Here is a 21,191-nt window from a genome sequence, read left to right as displayed (position 1 = left end):
GTCTGTACACTAATAACACACTCTAGCTAGATTAGCTTAGCATAGACCAGGAACAGAGGAAAACATTTGAGACACAAAGTGTTTTCTACAAAATTAGTTGCTTTGACTATCAACTCTCCAGTTACAGTTTCAATTATGTTGATTACTGATGCTCATGTATCTGAATAGGAGCACATCCCTGCAGCCAGGATCCAAACACTGGTGAACATCCTGAAACCAGACGACTGGAGGCTGTTACAGCAGCATCTGGATTTGGAATGAAATGTTTATCAATTATTTATGGACGTAATGTTTGGGGTGTCAGTATACCTTTGGCTGTGGTGCATTGTTTTTCTTTGACAGTGAGAAACTTTCTGTTCTGGCAGGTATCTGGATCAAACCCAGCCGAACAGCCAGGATGAGGGAGAAGAGGGCTGACTTCGTGGCGGGCTGCCTGGGAGGAAGAGTAATTGCAGCTGGTGGTCTAGGTGAGCACATCCATTCTTTCCCCCATCTTTTTCAGGTGTTCTTTTCTGTCAGCTGATCGCTTTGGAGGGGGAGAGAGGAGAGACTGAATGACACAGGTCATTCTGTGACTGATTACCAATGTTCAGCACCTTTTGTCTGTTAATGGACACACCTCGCAATGGTCTTACCTTGGTCAATCATCTGCCTCTGCATGCAAAATTTGTCTCCAATTCCAAGCAGAGGTTATTTTCAGGCTTTAGAACATCTTCCAAAGTCAAAGCTGACAGGCTGAGTAATCCTCATGAACAAAACAACTAATCTTCATGTGTGAAATGGTTTGACTTTCTGAGACCCAGAGCGAAGGCTGCACATATTACCTGGTAAAAAGATGGTAGTTTTAAAGTCGAGCTGAAACGGAAGGCAGACATTTGCATCCACACATTTACGCTGAGTGATGTGAGTTACATCCCTGCAATGCAGCTACATGTCACAATAGCTGGCTCTGTGACAGGAGATTAAGTGATCAGAGGGCTGTCCAATAACGGCCCACAAATAACCTAACACAGCATCCGAGACAGACGGCTGCCAGTTCGACGACAGGAAATACAGTACCAAGGTGGTTTTCTTGGCTGGTTTAGCTCCTGGCAACCCAGGGCCTTGTCAGCTAACGTTAGCTGCATAACTAAACGAGCCAGCTGTAACTGTCTGATGGCAGCCAAACTCTGTAAACCACCTCAATACTGGATTCCCCGACGTCAAGCTGGCTGCAGTTGGTCTCAGAGTTTATGTTCGGTCCTGTCACAGGCCGTGTACGTTGGAGCGGTACAGTTAGCTGCTGTTAGCAGCTACATTAGCAACAAGTAAAGTCATCTGTCATCAGGAGAAAAAACAGAAAACATTGTCCCCATAAAATATGATCTAGTTTTCCCTAAATCAGCAAATATAGTTTAACATTTGTGATTTTGTACAGTAATAAGTGAAACAATAAGTTCATCTCTCTGACATGAAATATGAGCTCAGTGCCACTCGCTCACCACTAAAGATTGATTGTGGGTGGATGACGTGAAATTTTGGTTGAAATAGGTTAGTGCAAGCTTACGTAAGTGCTTGTGAGTTTTACAGGAAGATACATTAACCGATTTTAATATAAAATTACAAAGAAATGGATTTTTGCAATTATTTGGCAGATCCTGTTAAAGTGAAACTCTCGCCAAAATGCAACCTAGGCTTTTTTTGTGAATGTGTTTGAGTCAAACCTTCATGTAAAAGCATAATTACGACGAAAAAGCCACTTTTAAGATTCACTGTAGTTTCGTTTCCGGGTCGAACTCATTTTCAATGGCGTGCTCGGGGCAGCTTTATGGTAGCATCAAAATCGCTATTTTTAAAACAGTAAGAAGACTCGACACAACATGAAACTTTGCTCGTAGCATCACCAGGGTCTCTACACATGAACACGAGCATTGAGAACATTGTTTGTGTGCTCAGAGTTTACTAAAAAGAAGGTTTTTGAACAACCCAAGTTAGCAGTAGCTTGCTCCGCTCGTCGCCGTACTGCCAGTCGAGATGCGTCGATCCCCGATCCCCGGTGTAACATGGAGCTTTCTCCTCCATGTTACGCCGCACTCGGCGATCAACGCATCTCGACTGGCAGGACGGCTACTGCAACTATGTGTACACAAACAATGTTCTCAATGCTCGTGTTCATGTGTACAGACCCTGGTGATGCTACAGGCAAAGTTTCATGTTGTGTCGAGTCTTCTTAGTGTTTTAAAAATAGCGATTTTGATGCTACCGTAAAGTTGCCCCTGCACACCATTGAAAATGAGTTTGACCCGGAAAACCAAACTACGGTGAATCTTAAAAGTGGCTTTTTCGTCGTAATTATGCTTTTACATGAAGGTTTGACTCAAACACATTCACAAAAAAAGCCTAGGTTGCATTTTGGCGAGAGTTTCACTTTAAGCAGGTGCACAAGAGAGTGGTGTAGGGATGATATATATTTGTAGGCCAACCTTGAAGTTAGCATCGCCCTGGTTCCCTCGACAAAAAGCCTAGGGGATTTTTTAATTGGATTTTTGAATCTCGCCGAAAATAAACTCTACAAAGTTTATGATACTGAATTAAACTGTTACAAGTAAAAAGCTCATGTTAGGCTATAAACAGACTACATCACGGTCACATGACTTAAACGTCACTACCACGAAGCGTCTTACTACACAACTACCAAACACGTTTTCTATAAACCGATCAGTCTACAAGTTGAAAAGTTAGATTTAGAATAGTTTGTAAGTACAGTCAGCCTGTAAAGACGGACTAGTGAGTAGATGAGTCTCTGTGGTGACTGTGACCTTTAATGTCCCCGAAAACCTCTGTAGTCTCATCGAGACACTTGTTAGAAACCGCTGTTTTTAAGACAAGTAAGTGCTTTAAAATTCAATTGTGGGACATTTAATCATGTATTTTATGTGACATTACTTCACCACTCTGTGTGAGCGTGGAGGTGAATAAAATGGTTAAAAAGGCATTTTTCACCTCAGCTCGACTTTAACAACAGGCTGCCCTCATCAGACATACAACCAAATAGGTTGACTGTGAAATCAGCTAATCAAAGCCCATATTGATGTTTCTTGTTAGGCAGCATAGTGCCATATTAAAAATTATAGTAGCAAAGGAGGAAGTCAGGTTAAGTTCCAAAGCGGATAAAGTCTGCCTAGAGAGGAGTTTGAGATGGATGGTTGGGTTGAACAAACACAGGACTTTAATCCTTGAGACTGCTGTTCATGTGTGTGAGACCAAAATTCAATGATGTGTTATTTCTTTACTCCTTCCATAATAAAGTTACGTCATGTTACGAACGTAACTGAAGTTATGTGTGTAATGTAGGTACGTCTGTAACTGAAGTAACAGAAGTAATGTTAGTAAGTTACTTTAGCTCGAACCATGATGTTTTCCTAAACTGAAAAAAACTGATTTGTCTAAACCTAACAAAACTGTGAGTGTAAGACAAAGGTCCAGTATGCCTGTCGCTGGTAGGCTGCAACGGTCATATTGTTTTGGGAGTCACTGTCAATCGACCTATTCAGTCATTTAGGTATGACGATGTGTTAACATAATCATATCCGTAACACCTAACATTACTACTACAAGGTAACTTCAAGTATTTTCTACACTGATTGTCATTATTTGCGGATTGAAACGTGAATGAACATGACTCAGGGTTGGCTTTAATTAGCTCCACCACTGACAGACAGTAAAGTTGTCATTGCTGATTTCACTGCTTACAGCGAATGAAACACCACGACTCTGATTCATCACAAACTCCACACACACCATGCACATGCTCACACACACACACACAACCAAATTAATTTTCCATTTACTTTCCATTTTCTCCTTGACTGAGCTGCATTTGTCAGAGTTCATATAGTGTGAAGGCAGACTGAGCAGTGCTACAAATCAAACTGAGGTCAGCTTTTATCCTCGGTGACATGCTTGTTAAGCAGATATTGACACTCTTTCTGTACACCTGCGTGGATCAGTAAGACTACAAACACACACACACACACGCACACACACACGCACACACACACACACACACACACACACACACACACACACACATACAGTACATACACACAAAATAGTCACACACTGAAATCTATTGACGATTCAAAATAGTTTATCCCGGCATGTTCTCTGTACATACACACTCAAACAACAGTTTCACAACTGCATCAATTCAACATACTGTATTAAACTGTGAGACCATTTGTGAGATATGAGCAGCCTTTACCAGCTTCTACACTCCTATTTCGCTTTTATGCTTTTGATGTTTTATGGCACAAAGTAGGAGGAGGTCTTTGTTGTTACATAGAGGGGAACTAAGTCGTCTAGAGTTCATTTTTACCATCCTCTTCAATGTCAAAGACAAAACCTCTGACCAGAGACACAGAGATCTTTTGTGCTACAATGATTACCAGGTGACAGGGAGCGACACAAGCCTTAACAAACTGGGCATTATGCATGAGACAAAGGCTAACAACAATCTCAACCCTGGGCTTGTTTAAAAATGCCATGCCTTTAAATAGTCATTTATTGATTGAGATCTCAATCCTCAGGTGTTTTTTCACACATTTCCATGTAGGCATGATACACTTTAGCAGAGTTTTTCTTCGTCTACAGATCAGAGTGATAGTCAATAATGTAGCCTCACGTGTGTGTGTGTGTGTGTGTGTGTGTGTGTGTGTATGTGTGTGACTGTGTGAGAAAGACATGAACGTGTCAATCTTGTCCTGCTGAGAGACAAATTCAACAGGCGACAGAGAGAAAGGAAAGAGGCTTGAATGAGAACCAAGAAGGAAATGGATGTGTTTGTATGCTTTTAGTAACGTGAAAATGACTGAGTGAGTGAGAGCGAGAGGAAAGGAGGTAGATGTTACATTTATCTTTGTGTGAGTGTCAGCTGTGAGGCTGGCTCGCCATCTAATCCATGGGGGTATTGTGGGTTTGTGAGTCATGGCACATTTCCAATCCTCTGCCTTTTGACTTGGGAAATAAAAGAGGCAAATACATCCACGAAGTCCAAAGACTGTCTGAAATACAGTTATTATATGTACATATATATATATATATATATATATATATATATATATATATATATATATACATATATATATATACACGTACAGTCGTCCTCAAAATTATTCATACCCTTGCTAATTTTTGTGATTTTCTATTTTTGTGATGAAATGACTGCATTTTTTCAAGTTTGTTTATGAGTTATACGTGACCAACAAGTGAAAGAATGACAACAATACACAATTCAAGAAATTCTTCATTTCAGGGGTATTTTATTCAAGGATTCCCAAAAAATGCCATGTTCAAAATTATTCATACCCTAGTCCAATGTCTTTCTTTAATAGTCAATAGCATAGCCTTTGTTTTTTATGACTGCTTTGAGACGATTCTTGTATGTGTCCACAAGCTTCCTGCATGTCTCCTGTGGGATGTTTGCCCATTCCTCCTTTGCGAAAGCCTCAAGCTGGGTCAGGTTGGTCGGTTTCCTAGCCATCACTCTGGTCTTCAAGTGATGCCACAAGTTCTCGATGGGATTCAGGTCAGGACTCTGACTTGGCCATTCTAGGACGTTGACATCATTGTCCTTGAACCATTTCTTCACTACCTTGGCAGTGTGTTTGGGATCATTGTCTTGCTGGTACGTCCAGTTGTGGCCAAGCTGTAGTTTCTCAGCAGATTCCTTCACGTTTTCATCAAGGATCCTGATGTAATCTTCCTTTTTCATTATTCCTTGGACCTTGACTAGGTTCCCTGTGCCACTGGAAGAGAAGCATCCCCATAGCATTATGCTTCCACCACCGTACTTGACTGTGGGCACAGTGTTCTTTGGTTTATATGCTTCGCCTTTCTTCCTCCAGACATATTGAGCATCCATATGGCCAAATAACTCCAACTTGGTCTCATCAGACCACAGGATGGTTGACCAAAAGCTGGGATCTTGCTTCAAATGACCTCTAGCAAAGGCCAGGCGAGCCTGCACGTTTCCTCCTGAGCAGCGGCGTCTTCCGAGGCCTATGTCCATGGAGACCTCCTCTGTGCAAGACTCGCTCAATGGTGGACCGTGAGACCTTTGTCCCTGCCTGGTCAAGCGTTTCAATTAGGGCCTTGGTTGTGGTCTGGGGGTTGTTGTTGACCTCTCGGCATATTTTCCTGGCAAGTTTGGGAGACACCTTACGCTTCCTGCCACGCCCGCTGAGGTTTTCAACAGTATTGAATTTCTTGTACTTGTTAATTATGCTCTGGACGGTTGCCACAGGGACATCATACTGCTTTGAAATGGCCTTGTAACCCTTTCCTTCACTGTGGGCACGCACAAGACGTCGACGTAGGTCTTCACTGAGCTCCTTCTTCTTGACCATGATGACCAGAAATTGAGAATGATCAGAACACTTTTCCTCTATTTATACTTTTCTGGAAAGATGCTATTTTTTTAAATCAGTGTTTAACATTTGTTCAACAATGTTAATGGTATTTATTCCATTGTAACATTTTGGAATAACCACAGGACAAAGATTTTTGTAGAGACATTGTCAGGGGTATGAATAATTTTGAACATGGCATTTTTTGGGAATCCATGAATAAAATACCCCTGAAATGAAGAATTTCTTGAATTGTGTATTGTTGTCATTCTTTCACTTGTTGGTCACGTATACCTCATAAACAAACTTGAAAAAATGCAGTCATTTCATCACAAAAATAGAAAATCACAAAAATTAGCAAGGGTATGAATAATTTTGAGGACGACTGTATATAGAATGTGTACAGTATAAATGAACTCTCTTTATAAAGCAGGATTGTTTCTCACTCTTCATCTGTCCAGGGCTTTTGATACTGTTGATCATCACAACATTTTGATTCTGCTGACACAGATTCATCACTCCTGGATGGTTGACGGCTGATACTAGGCCCTCTATTTTCCAACAAAGCATTTGAATTAATTGTCTTATTGCAAAGACAGTACAGTCATTTGTTCTCAGGTCTCCCCTAACGGATCCTAATTTCAGTGACATTTCCTGAACAGATGAAGGTTTAACTTTAAAACTAAGTATCAACCAGAAGCCCTCAACAGAGCACATACTGTACCTCTACCAAGGCACAAAATGAAGAAAAACTTCCTCTTGTATGTCACAATGTTAAAGAAAGTGAGCAAAAAAATCTTTGACCTGCCTCTTTATCTGGATCCACACCAAACGATAATGGGGTTCATTCTGAGAGCCATCCTCCATTCAGGTTTAGTGGAAATCTGTTCAGTAGTTTTTGTGTAATCATGTGGACAAACCAACCAACCAACCAACCAACCAAATGGACACAGGTGAAAACAAACCTCCTTGGCGGAGGTAATAATGTAAAAAGAAGTAGACGAGGCTGAACTAGATTATTTTTAATTAGAATGACTTTACAAAGTTAAAAACCTAGAAACCAGATGCCTCCCCTCTGCTTACAGTTCTCTGGTAGTGACCTCTTTCTGTGTGGTCAAATGATGGTTTTATTTTGTTTTTTCTCAGACTTGAGGAGCTGTAAAGAAAAACTAACCCAAAGCACTTTTCTCTTATAAAGGCTTTTATTTTGGTAGCTCATACTGTACATGGCATTAGGAATTCAAAAGGTGCCCTGGGGGAGTTCACAGATGTCATAACACATTAGTGTGGCTTTTAAAGCTGCATTGTTTTTCTTCATTGCTCCGCTGTGCTTCAGTACCTTAGTGTAAAATGTAAAAATGCACGCACATAAAGAAGCCACGCTGTGATTGTCAATATGTGTGTGACTGTCCCTGTGCATTTCTCTGTGGATGTTTGGATTGACTCCTGTTACAGTCTTCATCAGCTCCACCTACACGTCCTCTATCAGTCCATCGCAAACACAAAGAAGCTGAGTCTAAGGCGAGTTAAAACAAAAGGCAGAACAGAAACTGTAAAAACACAAAAAGTAAATATGAGTAATTACAATTTAAAGGAATAAAAGCGATAAACAGGCAAAATCACAGGTAAAAAGTCAAATCAAGGACGTTAAGAAGACGACATCACAACAGAGGAATTAAGAACAAATAAAATGATTCAGAGCAGTAAAGATAATAAATAGATAAAAATAAGCAAATAAAAGCAGTAAAGGACAGTAAGAAAAAGACATCAGATGAGAGGAATTAAAAACAAATAAACAGACTAAGAGCAGTAGAAGGAATAAAAAGATAGAAAGACGAAAAATCAATTTATAAAGGTTGACTTCTCTAAAAGTAAGTCTGTTAAAATGGGTTTTAAGAAGTGATTTAAAAAAATGTCTCATTCTGCGAGCCTCAGGTTGTTCATTCCAAAGTCGTGGGGCCCTGACGGTAAAAGCGCTCTCACCTTTAGTTTTGAGCCTCGACTTGGAAACGACCAGAAGGGCCCCACCCTGGTCTAAGGCTGCTAACAGGCTCATATGGGGTCATCATTTCTACTATGTATCTCGGGGCAAGACCCAGACAAGCTTTAAAAGTAATCAGCAAAATCTTAAAATCAATTCCAAAAATGGACAGGGAGCCATGGAAGAGTAGGGAGAACAGGAGTGATGCAGTGTTGTCTCTTCAGCTAGAAGCCGAGCTGCTGCGTTCTTACGAAACGGGAGAGAGACCTCTGGGTGATGCCGGACAGGAGGGAGTTACAGTAGTCCAGTCGAAGAAAGATCAGTGCATGAATCATTTTTTCCAGGTCGGTTTGTGACAGTATTGCTTTGATTTTGGAGATGGTGCTTAAATGCATGAAGCAGGACTGGTCAAATGTTTTGATATGTAACACCTAGCTGCTCACGTACACACTGTGCATTAACATTCTCTTCAAACTTCAGGCATTCATACTTCATCTCTGCCTCTCAACCTTTTGAACTTGGTTTTAACATGATCATCTCTGACATAACTCATTCCCTTATGAAACATTTTAAGCCTATTATATTGGATGATATTATGAAAGTAAGCCTGCAAGCCAGAAACAACACAATGTATCAACTTAATGTGGCTTAAACCACAAAATCAACAGGCAAATCCCTGTGTTTTCATATCCCCATTTACAGCTGGTGCTGGGTAATTCTGCCATTCTGTGTTAATGCAAAGGGACATCACAACGTTCACCATGCCAAGGCTTGTAAATAACAGAGATGCACAAGTTTCCACAGATATCATTACAGAATGACAGGCTAAAATTGATATTTAAATTGGTTTTAATTTAGAGTTTAAAACATTGTGTATTCACAAAACATCCACAGAGTAAGAGTAGCTGCCTGTGTGTCATGCTGAACGACACTTTGACCACTGAAAACTTATACTCTTATACTCCACAAACATTAGTCACAAACAGCTGGCTGAAGAAGGCAGGAAGCTCGAGGATGAGTGTCGTCTATTACCTGCTACAATATGATAAGTGCTGAAAAGAGGGCATGTAATGACCCTGTTTACAGCACAGATCAAACATTAGCACAGACTCCGCCGCAGATTTGTTGTGGCTTCTGTTTGACCTGACGTGCTGTGCCATTGTCTCGCTCTCTGAAAACAGAAGCAACGGGAGGTCAGAGAGAGGTGAATGAAAAAGACAGAAAATGAGCACTTGATGGCTTCAGACACTGAAAAATAGAGAAAGAGGATAAAATTCATTTTGAAGCTGCAAATTCTAAAGAGACCGACTGCGACAACAAATGTTGTCTGGGACATAGCTATTCAGAGAAATACACCAGATTTCTCGTAAATAATTCACTTAAAGCAGGGACACATTATTTTCATACGGCCAGTTAAAGTTATGATAAAGAATTATGACGGATCAGACGAAGTTACACAAAGTCAGTTGCAGTCTGTTCAAGCTGGTGTTGAATCGTACAGTGTGAGCAGTGTTTAATTGTCTCAATGTTCTTAATCTTCTGATGATCTCAGGTTGTTTTCGTTCAGATTAATGAATGAAGCTTGTTCAGGCAGCTAACTCGAGGCTGCTGCTACACTCATTTAGCATGCTCTATTCACTGTAACATACATCCAATGCACCCTTTGAATCTCAGTGGTGAACGTAGGCTGAATCCATATTTCTACCTTTTGGATTTGCGGACTGGGCCCTCGCTTGAGGGCCATTGTGGACTGGATTAAATGTGAGTTTGGACAGCCCTCAAGGATCCTGGACTTCCTACAGACGCATCTGCAAAGTCCACGAGTCTGCAAGTGTGGTGAAGTCCGGACATTTGGATGCAGCCTTAAGCTTTCTGTATGCCTGCTGCCACACCACTCACCTGAAAGTCACAGCACCATCTCCTGACTTTACCTCACTTGCATAGCATCACTAGGGCTGTCACTTTTTCCAAAAATCAAGTTTGGACCAATTTTAAATGGCACAAAATTTGTGCACATTAATACAAATACCCATGCACCACGCAGCTGTATGTGTAACAGCTGTATTAACCCATCATCATAATAATGATAATAATAAAAAGGTGTACCTACCTGTACACAACCTGTAAGGATGTGTAGCCAGCCATGTCATCTGTCCGTGGTAAGAGTATCTCATCCTTTCGTATAGTCTATGTGAAGGCGTCATAGAGTTTGTGTTGAGATTGCGGTGCAACTTCTTCACCATAGATCCTGACACCCCTCTCCTGAGACTATAACAATGGGCCGCATGTCCTTGCTTTTAAATCTTGCTAACTTATCGATGGCATTTTTATGAGTTTCTGGCAACGGGCCAGCTGAAGCTGAGCTGAGTCAGACTAGACTGAACACTTGATGTTGCTTGTGTTTGTGTCGAATTTCAAATAAAAAGTGACTGAGCTAATATGAGATATCTTGGCCAGAATTGTGATGACAGTTGTTTTTTTGTCAGGATTAAAGAGATTAAGTTTGGTGAGCCGCTGTCGTTTTGGCTATGTTCAAAAACAGTGAGTAAAGGATAAATGGTGTGGAGAGAGTATTATTTTATAATCCAGTTCATCAGATCTCAGTGCAGAGCCACAGTTCACTTGAAGTTCATCTCACTCAGCGAGGTTCACTCACCTCCATCTCTCTCTACACACACTCTAAAAACAAATGTCTTGCCTCAACGAAGAAAATTAAGGCAACAGTTTGCATTGATCTTTTTGAGTTATGACAACTTCTAATACAATTGTTACACCAACGTACTATATTGAGTTAGGGGAATTCACTAAGTTGATTACTCAAACACATTTTGAAAAGTTGTTCCAACTAATTTTTCAACATTATTTAAATGATTTATTTAAGTGTAATGTACTTAATTACCATAGTAATGACCAGACATTTTTAAGATGACAACTGTTAAAAAAAGTTGCTCCAATGACATTATATTCATTACTTTTTAGCTTTTTCATGGTATTGTTAATGCAGCTTTTAAGAAATTCATGTAACAACAAAAGTGTTGAGACGATGAACTTTTTTTATTTTGAACTGCAGTTGTTGTATATTTGAACACACAATATTTCAATCTTGAAAAAAAACACATGCAAATGGCCCACAAAGTCTGAATAAACAAATTGACCATATTGCCTTGTGAAATTAAGTAGTAAACATACTCAATTATGCCATCACATCAAACATAAACCAAATGTGCAAAATCTGTAAAATAAATAACTGTTGCACTGGCTTTCAGTCCATTAAGCTCAAGGAACAGCTTCTGAAACACTTCAGAAGTACATTTAAGTTCCTTGCGATAGCTCAGATTCAGAGCACATTATGCCGATCAGCAAAGCGCGGCACGTTCGGATATCCTTTCCTTCCAGGATTTTGGTTCCCTCAACCACAATGGTTCCCATCCTGTGGACAGATCCTGGGGTGGACCGGTCACCGATGATGGCAATCTTCATCATTTGCCTATCAAGGCCTGCCTCAAACTCTTCTGTGTCCTTGTAAAGCAAATAAAAGGATAGGTTAGTGTGTAAGAGATAATGAATGATTACTGCTGGCATTTGAGACCATCACTCTTAGTGAATTCAGTTGATCAATGGAGCATTATTTATTTTGTTTTAACCCTCACACACAAACACACACACGCAGAATTACTCAAATGGCCTAAATAGGCTGTATCAATAAATATGAGAAAAAATTATTGTATTGTAAAACATGATAATGGTAAGATAACACATGCCTGTAATTGCCATGTTATTTAATAACTGTCCAGTGTGGATTTAATTTTCTTTTCAAGGTGAATTAGTTACACCAGACTCCTTGAAAAGGTCCTCTTCCTTCTCTCCAAGGTAGACGACAAGGCAGCGAATGGCTACTTCTCTGCGTATTTCAATTGTATTGTGCTATTTAAGAAAAAGAAGGGAAAAAAATGACATAGTATCATTGCATTCATCATGTTGATGAAAAGTCTTAGCGTCAGGTAGATAAACGTAGCTCTGCGTTATACTGACAGAATCACATTAACAATATTTTACACATTATGACATCATTAGAAAAAAAGTAATGCAGCCCTTTGAGACCAGGAAAAATACAAACATTTAAGTTGTATCCCAATAGTAACCAAAATCCCGAATAGTTAACAGTACAAATATCATATCTAACATCTCTTTCTGGAGGTTTTACAGATTTATAAAGCAACACTAGATGAAATTAGCAAGAACGACAAAAAAGAAACACTCCACCTTTGGTACTTTTATTCCTCTCACAGAAAAATCCACAGTCCAAATGCTGCAAATTTTTATCAAACGACAATTTGCCTACAGTAAAACTACAAGGCTATCTATGCAAATGAAAAATTTAATTATGTTTTTCCTCCCCACGGCCAAATGAAAAGCCCTCTCTAGCAGAGCAGATGTGTCAAATGAATCCTCTGTTATGCTAAACTAAAGGGTAGGATGTCCAAATTAAACTGCTAAATATGACTAGCGTTAGCTACGTGTAGTAGTACAACATATTTCATCAACAGCATTAGCAGGTGTAGCCTCACCTTCGTACACGAGTCCACTATGAGTCACGAGTCACATCACAATTCAGAGTATGCCCAAATTCATTGCTTAAGTAGAATGTATTTGTAAATGAAATGATACTCACTTTGAAAACATCCATTGTATTTGTTCAGCCTCCAGGTCCTCTAACACAGGCTAACTGTCTGAACTTGTCCAGGCTTGTGAAGTGGGGGAGGGGAAAAATTAAGTTTTCAAGCCAATTTTATTAAGTTACTACAACTTAAATTTTGTTTTCAATCAATCAACACAGAAAATTGGGTTTAAATTACACACAATTTTAAGTTGTTGTAGTCACCAACATTATTGTGTCAACACAACTCATCAAAATAACGTTTGCAACTTATAAGGTTTATCTAAATCAATAAATTAGAATTTTTATCTTGCAACCATGCATTTAATTAAGTGGTGGTAACAGGTCCCCTGAATTATTTTTTGAGTGCAGTTTGGTCTATTTGGCCTTTGTCTCTCCATCCAGCAGGACATCTGAAGTCAGCCTTTTTCCCTGCGTTTCTGAGACTTTAACACAAACTTATGTTTGAATGTCCGTTTCTGTTTTCATAACAGGAAGACATGAAAAGTCATGTTTTTTGTGTATTTCGGGGGTTAACTAACCTCGCACCTCTAATCATAGTCTGTTATGATGGTGGAAATAGCTTGTGTGGGATGTCTAGTCTTCTAGGTTTCAATAATATAAAGGTCTGCTCCCATCTTTAACTTGTCACTGATTAAAAGCAGGTCTCTGATAGATCTTTGACTCTGAGAGTCGACTGGGACATGTCACAGGGATACAATGAGGACATGGAGCTTCAAAGGCACATAGTCAATTCTGAAGGAGCATGAAGGTAATAATTCTCCTCAAGATGAAAATATTAACAAGAATCTTTTTAAAAAATCAACATCAAGGTTTATCTTGATGTCACTGCCTTGGAATGTAACCGGGCTAATTTCTAAGCTTTTTATTTTGTGTTCAAAAACACTCAAAGAATAAATCCATCAAAGAAGAGATGCTTTTTTTTTTGTCAGAGACGGAAGTCTCAGAAGTCTGGCAGGCATTTCAGACACATGATATGTTCTGAAGTCACCTCTTTGTGATTCGTTGACCGGAGGAGGACGTCTCCCTACAGTATATATCAGGGCTTAGCAACCTGTTGCTCTTTTGCCCCTCTGCAGTCGCTCAGTGTGGCTTTGACAAAAAATAAAAACATTAAATTAATTTAAAACAGTTTGTTTTTTTAAACTGTTGTAGAGTGATTCTTACATTCTCTGATTGTAACTGTACTGCTGATATAGTTGTGTTTTATCCTCAGGCTGGGGTTAATTGCTGTACGTGGCTGAGGGAAAAAAAAGAAGAGGGTTACCTCACACTTTGTCTGTTTTTAAAGCTGTCGCTATACATTTTATTTTTTATCAAAGTAGGCTACTTTTTATTCAATTCATGTTCACAAACATGGGGAGGACTCAAGTAGGCTGCATATAGTTCTGTATTGCTTCTCTATTTAAAGTAGGCCGACATGTTAGTGGATATGTTCTTCACATCACAAGTGTTCCTCCAATAAAAATAACAAAGATGAAAACTGTTTTCTTTATTGTAGGCTAATTCAATAGTTTCATAATGCACCAAAACATGGTGTTATTGTCGTGGACATGCAAAAATCACATGCTTTATAGCACAAATAGCCCAGTGCAGTGTCGCCACATATGAATGAATGCTCATTAAGGACTATTATAATCCTGATAAGCAAATTTGGACTTTTTAGCCTATGTTACTTTCATCACTAGGCAGAAGTTTTGGGCAGGCACGAGGGCAAAAATAGCTCTTTTGATAGAAAAGGTTGCTGACAACTGCTTTTTATAGATAAACTATACTGACATTGATATTCTGCAGCCCATAATCTGATCTTCTGCAGGGTAATAATAACAGGAATCCTTTCACAGGTCTTTATTAATCTTTCATGTTTGATTACAAAACATAAAATCAAGTGGGCACAGAGAGGCATACAGGCGAACAAGTTCAAACAGCATTTATTTTTAAGCAATTCAACAGCAATGAAAAAGGCTGAATTATTTGAGGAACATGAAGTAAACAGAAACTGACCTGACAGGTAGGTGTGCAACCTTTCTGCTTCTGACGACCAGACAGTGAACTTAACTGAGACGTACAGCTTCAGCAGCTGCCTCTGTGGACACACAGGCTGGTGTAGTCTACAGTCCATCATGTTTCAACAGGCAACTAATGAACCAGAGGCTGCCCTCTATGCTCTGGCCATCCAGAGAGCTGAGTTACACCTGCACACTGACACAACACAACTGCACTCACACACCCAAAGGTGTACTGCCTGCTAAGAATTAGGAGACAAACAGAAACATTGCAAGTGCATCTGGGATTTATTCTGGCAACAAGAGGAAATTAAGTTTAAAATTCTTCCAGTAATGGATTACTGTCATGGTTTTGATTAGTTATTTCCTCTTTTATTTTGTAGTTATATCCTCTTGTGTCTTGTTGTCACTCTCGACTTCCTGCTCACCTGTGTTCCCAGTGTTCTTTTCCACCCTGTGCTCCTCCCCAGCAGGATTTTCTGCCCACACCTGTCTCACATCAGCCTCGTTAGCACTGCCCTGTTCCAACTGTCTCCCACTGTTCATGCGTCTCCTGTGCCTGTTCACTGGTCCTTGTGTGTTCCTGATCTTTTCCTCAGGATTCTCTGGATTGTACTCAGTTTTGTATTTCTCTTTAGTTTTTATTCTTGGACTTTCCTTTGCCTGTCTTTTGGTACTTTGCTTTTCAAATTTCACATTTGACATCAGATTGTTAGAGCTCGCTTTTTGTTTTCAACATGCCTGCCCCCTGTTGTGAACTGTGACAATTACTTATTTGAAAGTGTAATTAACGGGTTACTTGAATTGCAAAACTAACGCTTAATTATTACTGTAAAAAAGTAATCTGAGTACATACTTTGTAACGTGTTACCCCCCCCATGTGAGGGTCAAGATCCCAAGATAAATTTGATGACATCATCAGGGTGGAGCTGTTTCACCATCATCAACATAAGTTTTGATTTTTTTTCCAGCTGCAGCTCCTCTATTCCAGGGAATAGTTTTAGTTTGTATGCTATGCGACAAGTTTTTGGAGAATACTTAATTTTTTTAAATGAAACACCACGTACTGTGTAGTCTGGATTTGGAAAGCATCTCTAACTTATGATGAAGAAGTTAAAGGTTATTGATAACATGCAAACATTGCATATGTCAAAACACCACTGTTGTCTGTTGATGTTGAATCATCTGCCCCCTCAAGTGGTTGGCAGTTTGTTGCACTAACAAACATTGCTAACGCTGGCTTAACAATACTATCAATAGCTAGCTAACGCTAAGCCACTATGCATACTGTACACTTACACGCCATTTTAAAAAAAATGTCCACAAACTGGCAACTACCAGGACTCTTTATGCTGACAGAACAAAGATACCACATGATACCAACAGTATTCACAAACCTTGTTAGATGCTCGAACCAAATATCGGAATTCTTACAGAGACATGTACAAAACAATCATTTTGGACCCAACAACAGTTTTAAAATTCTTAATTTACAATCATAATATTTTTAAGGGAGAGAGATACTTTTATTCTGCACCTTTCTGTCACGGATGCAAAATGGTGAGGACCCAAATGGAAAGGATACTTTATGAAAACTGAAAAACTGAAGTCCAAAAAAACAAAATCCAAAAGCTAAGCAACAAAGGCAGGCAAAGTAAAGTCTGCAAAAGGCAGTCCAAAAAGCAAGGCAGTCAAAACTCAGGGAACAAAACAGAAATGAACGAGTGAAAGACTCGGGGAAAAACCAGGTAGACACAAGTAGAACACGGGACAGGTGAGACACACAGGAGCAAAACAGACGAACCAGTGAAGAGTGAGGTGAGAACACTGGCTTTAATGGTGTGTTCCATTGCAAGTCGGAAGTTGGAATTTCCAAGTTGGTATTACCGACTTCCACTAAAATTGATGAAGAGGTAAAAACTAATTGTTCACTATGTGCCGCCACACTGCCGTGATGTCATCTGTGTATATGTCGGCGAACTCGGGCTATGCGGGTCTTGCCAAAGTTTCCAAATTGGAATTGGTAATTTTTCTCCAAGTTCCATAAAAAACGGGGAGTGATTAACTAATGAGACACGTGTTCACAGAAAAATTTGGGGAAAGCAGTAAAAAGGAGGATGTGGAAAGTGAAACATGACACATGGGGAGAGATCTACAAAATAAAACAGGAAGTAACCAAACCAAAAACTCAAACCATGACAGATTTCTACAAGCTCTGTAGATGTATTATTTAAAAAAAAATTATTTGTCTACATAAAAATGTTATCAATATGACCTTTGAGGGAGGATGAGGGAATGTCTAAGCTTACTTCTGGAACACACTGATCATCACAGACTGATGCAACTGTGTTAAAGCTCTGTTAGCATGAAGCACCAGTGAACCATGCACTAAACTGCTGTGCTGTAGATTGTGTGTATTCTGTGTGTGACTGGCAAACAGTAAGAAGGCAGAGTTTGAGAGTTGGACGGGTGACAGAAGCAGAAAGGAAGACAATTTGAGACGAGAGGCATCAAAGAGGAGAGAAGTGCAGCCGAAATGAGAGCAGGAGAGTCGAGGTGGGGAGGACTGGAGGAAGAATAGTTGAGGTGAACAAAGGAGATGGAGGATAGATGAGTAGGTTTTCTAAGAAAGTATTACAAATAGATAAGATTGAGAAAGATAAAGATTAAAAAAAGAATGAAGAATGAGCTTAATGGAAAAAGGGCAAGAAGAGTCAGAGGAGATAACAGCAGGGAAGGATGGAGGTCAAAAGGAGACGTGGCGTCTGCTGGACATGAATCAAAGCAACAACAGAAGCCTTTGAGCACCAACAGCAGCAGGACTATGTCTTTATGCTCCATGTGTGTGTGTGTGTGTGCAGTCAGGGATGTTGGTACGAATTTGTGTCTTCATAAAAAATGATAAAGGAGCCGAGGCCCGAGCAGCTTTGAAAAGGCCGACTCGGCACTGTCACTTTGTTCTTCCAACAAAATGATGATAATAGTCCTCCTTAGACACACACACATACACACACACCATGCACTCACCAGTCCATATCATTTGGGGACTTGCTGTGATGTGGGTCTCCATGGAAACGGCAACAACTTAGTGCTGGCTGATGTATAATGACAGTGAGCATTGCACCTGAGGTGAGAGAGGGTGAGTGGGGGAGGGAAAGAGAAACGGAGGGAGAGGAGATCACAGCAGACCCTTGAAAGGAGAGAAATCCTTAGTGAGACTTAACATGTCGGAAATCTAAAGGCTTCAACGAGCCTCCTGGTTTCGTGGTTAGTATTTTGTTATCAAACCTCTTGGTGTCAGAAAAGAACACATGCTAAATCCACTGATGTACAAATTGAAATTTAAAATCAATATGCTGTAAATAAAAATTCAAAATGCAGATACTTTTATCTAGTATCTCTAACACAAATGACAATGAAGGCCAAAAAATCCAAGCGGAAAGCCTGATCCCACACATGGATCTCAGGATAGCCCAGCACCAAGCACACACCCCTCCTGCTCCGATTACAGTACAAATCCGAGATGCTACAGACCACACAAGTCTGCAAAAAAGCTAATGACCTATGCCAGATAGCAAAATTGTACCAGACACCTGTATCCGGCCCACATACCGCGTGGAATGATGGCACTTGAGTGACTCGCTCCTGTTTGCCAGATCTGAGCCACACGCAGGCCATAGCATGGCCACATATCAGCCGAGTGTGAAACGAATAAATCCAAACTGGCCCATGTCTGTGCCAGTTCCAGCCCACCAGAATCAAATGAACTATGGCCCAGATTTGGGCCAGTTCTGGTTTATTTGGTTCGCTTTTGGCGAACCCGGCCCCCCAGGTTCCCAAGCAGCCCCCGCAGAGCTCCTAGGAAATCCCCAGTCCTGTCATGATATGACCTGACTGTGCTACAGCAGGACAACGACCCCACACCCCAAAGCCACAGAAGATCCACCTGAAGACCACAGAAGACCACAAAGCCACAGGCTCCTCCCCGTAGCCACAGCCCACCCCGAACCCAACAAACACCAACAGGGGCACCCGAAGACCACGATACCACAAGCCACTAGGTCCTGCTCCAACCCGCAGAGCCCACGCCAGGCCGGGTGCATGCAGTCATTAAAGCAAAAGGGGGAAACACCAAACACCAAGACACCCCCAAAACCCATGCACACCCCCCCAAATACTCAACCCCCCACCCAAACCACCAAGCCTTAACAAAGACACCAGTTTCCTGTGCTGAGCAACAACTATCTTTATAATCTTCACTAAACAAGTTCTCCATTTTACTACATGCTGTGCTGTAACAACTTTCATTATGGCTGCAGACAATATCTCTAATTATTGTATTGAAATTCAGTTCACTATTTTAGTGTGTTACTGGCAGCGGGGGGTCGGAGTCATGGGGATTCTTCATCACATTGCTGTAGGAGGTGTTAGCTTGGATTTGGTATTTACGTGTGTGTGAATATTAGCTCTCAGTGTATGTGTGACTGAGTTGATAAGTTCATTCCAGTCCTAAAGGTCCAGATTCATGTGTATCACACGTGCCCTGGAGAGGATATGTGTGTTACTTTATGGTGAAATGTTTTCCCTTTAGAAGACAAGTGGCTGATGAGAGGTGTGATGAGTACACATTCATTGTCTTGAAGTGTCAGATTTTAATGATGTGTGTGTCAAAGAAAGGAAAGGCATGTCTGAGGCTCCCCAAAAAAGGTCACGCCACTGCGAGCTGGAATGTAGAAAGTGTGATGCGCTGGTCCAAGGAGATGCGCTGCCAATCAGTGTGGTAAAAGGCGAGGCATTCAAAGAGCTAGTTCAGTACCTCAAACGCAAGTACGTTATGCCATTTAGAACTCCTGTGACAGTAGTGCACTTTGAGAAGAAGGACGGGCGAGCTAAAACACAAGCTAACATTAGCTCTGACAAATGGCTGTTCTTCTTCAATGCCGACTGGGAAATGTAGTCCAGTGGCACAGCGACAAAACGAAGTGTGGAAATAAGTTCAGCTCAACACACGCTCATACCTTTATGACGATTGTCGGCATCTCCAAAAACGACATATATCACTGTTACCAAAACAACGTGACCACTGCAGCATAACAGTGACACACGTACCAGACCTTCGTCAAAGTTAAAACACTTCGGGTTAGGATGAGGAACACATCATGGTTTGAGTTAAAATAACTAAAAAACTCACTGTTGACTTCTGGTTATACACTGGACATGAACAGTGTTCTCCTGAATGAAAGTCCTCTGTCCACCCAGACCTCCTTCCTATACAGACTTTTCATTCTTTATCCTATTTCTCCTCACTTCCTTCTTTGAAGCCACTACAGCCACTAGAGGTCATCGCCTAACAACAAACAACAACATGCTTGCATTTTTGGTCGTTTTTCTGATAAGAACAGGCTCATGCAGCTGTAAGACAAGTGTGCTCCTCACTCTGCCACATGTGGAGATACTAATATGGTGCGCTGGAGCTCATTGAGCCAATGGAGCGCCTGACTCAAAGGCTCATTCAGTGTCAACATTAAGTATTCAGTAGTGGTTCAATATCAAAATTGGGTTTTAAAGACTTATAAAGACTTCGGGTGATGCTGAATGGGAAGCGTAATTGCTGTCAACCTAACCAACCTAACCTGACATTTTTTTTTGCAGGTAATGAACCAGCGCCGTTGGGCACAGTGGAGAGCTACAACCCGGTGAAGCGGCGCTGGGAGTATCTGGACCCCATGCCCACTGCACGCTGCTCCTCTGCCCTCCTGCAGACAGCCAGCATGCTCTTTGTCATCGGTGGAGTGGCCCAGGGACCCAGTAATGCTGTGGAAGCCCTGTGCTTACCGGAAACAGTGTGACACATGCGCACACACCAACACAAACAGGAATAAATGCAAACCGGCATTGATACTTTATTCATGTATGTGCATAAACAGACAAAAAACATGAATTGGATCCACAGATAACACTTAGATACTTTTCTACCTTTATGTCTAACTGATGGATTCCTCTTCTCCAGGGGGATGTAAGAAACTATTTTTCACAATCAACAAGCATTTTCAAACGGGGGCGGCAGAGACAGTCTGTGACAGAGCTGGACGAAAAAGATTAAGGACATTCAATCCGACTGCTGACAGCTTTTCTACACT

The 21,191-nt window shown here is 40.7% G+C and overlaps 1 protein-coding gene across 1 annotated transcript in view; it reads left to right on the top strand.

The window, feature by feature from the left end:
• klhdc8b (kelch domain containing 8B) overlaps positions 1-20,900 on the top strand; it is a 160,910-nt gene extending 140,010 nt beyond the window's left edge. Inside the window, exons 4-5 of the mRNA XM_073471139.1 lie at positions 366-467; positions 20,704-20,900. Of these exons, the coding sequence (XP_073327240.1) occupies positions 366-467; positions 20,704-20,900 (299 nt within the window). The remainder of the gene's footprint in view (positions 1-365; positions 468-20,703) is intronic.
• Positions 20,901-21,191: the final 291 nt, after the last annotated feature.

This window comes from Pagrus major, chromosome 7 (genome assembly GCF_040436345.1).
Source record: "Pagrus major chromosome 7, Pma_NU_1.0".
Taxonomy (NCBI): domain Eukaryota; kingdom Metazoa; phylum Chordata; class Actinopteri; order Spariformes; family Sparidae; genus Pagrus; species Pagrus major.
This window is presented reverse-complemented; position numbering and strand designations above follow the sequence as displayed.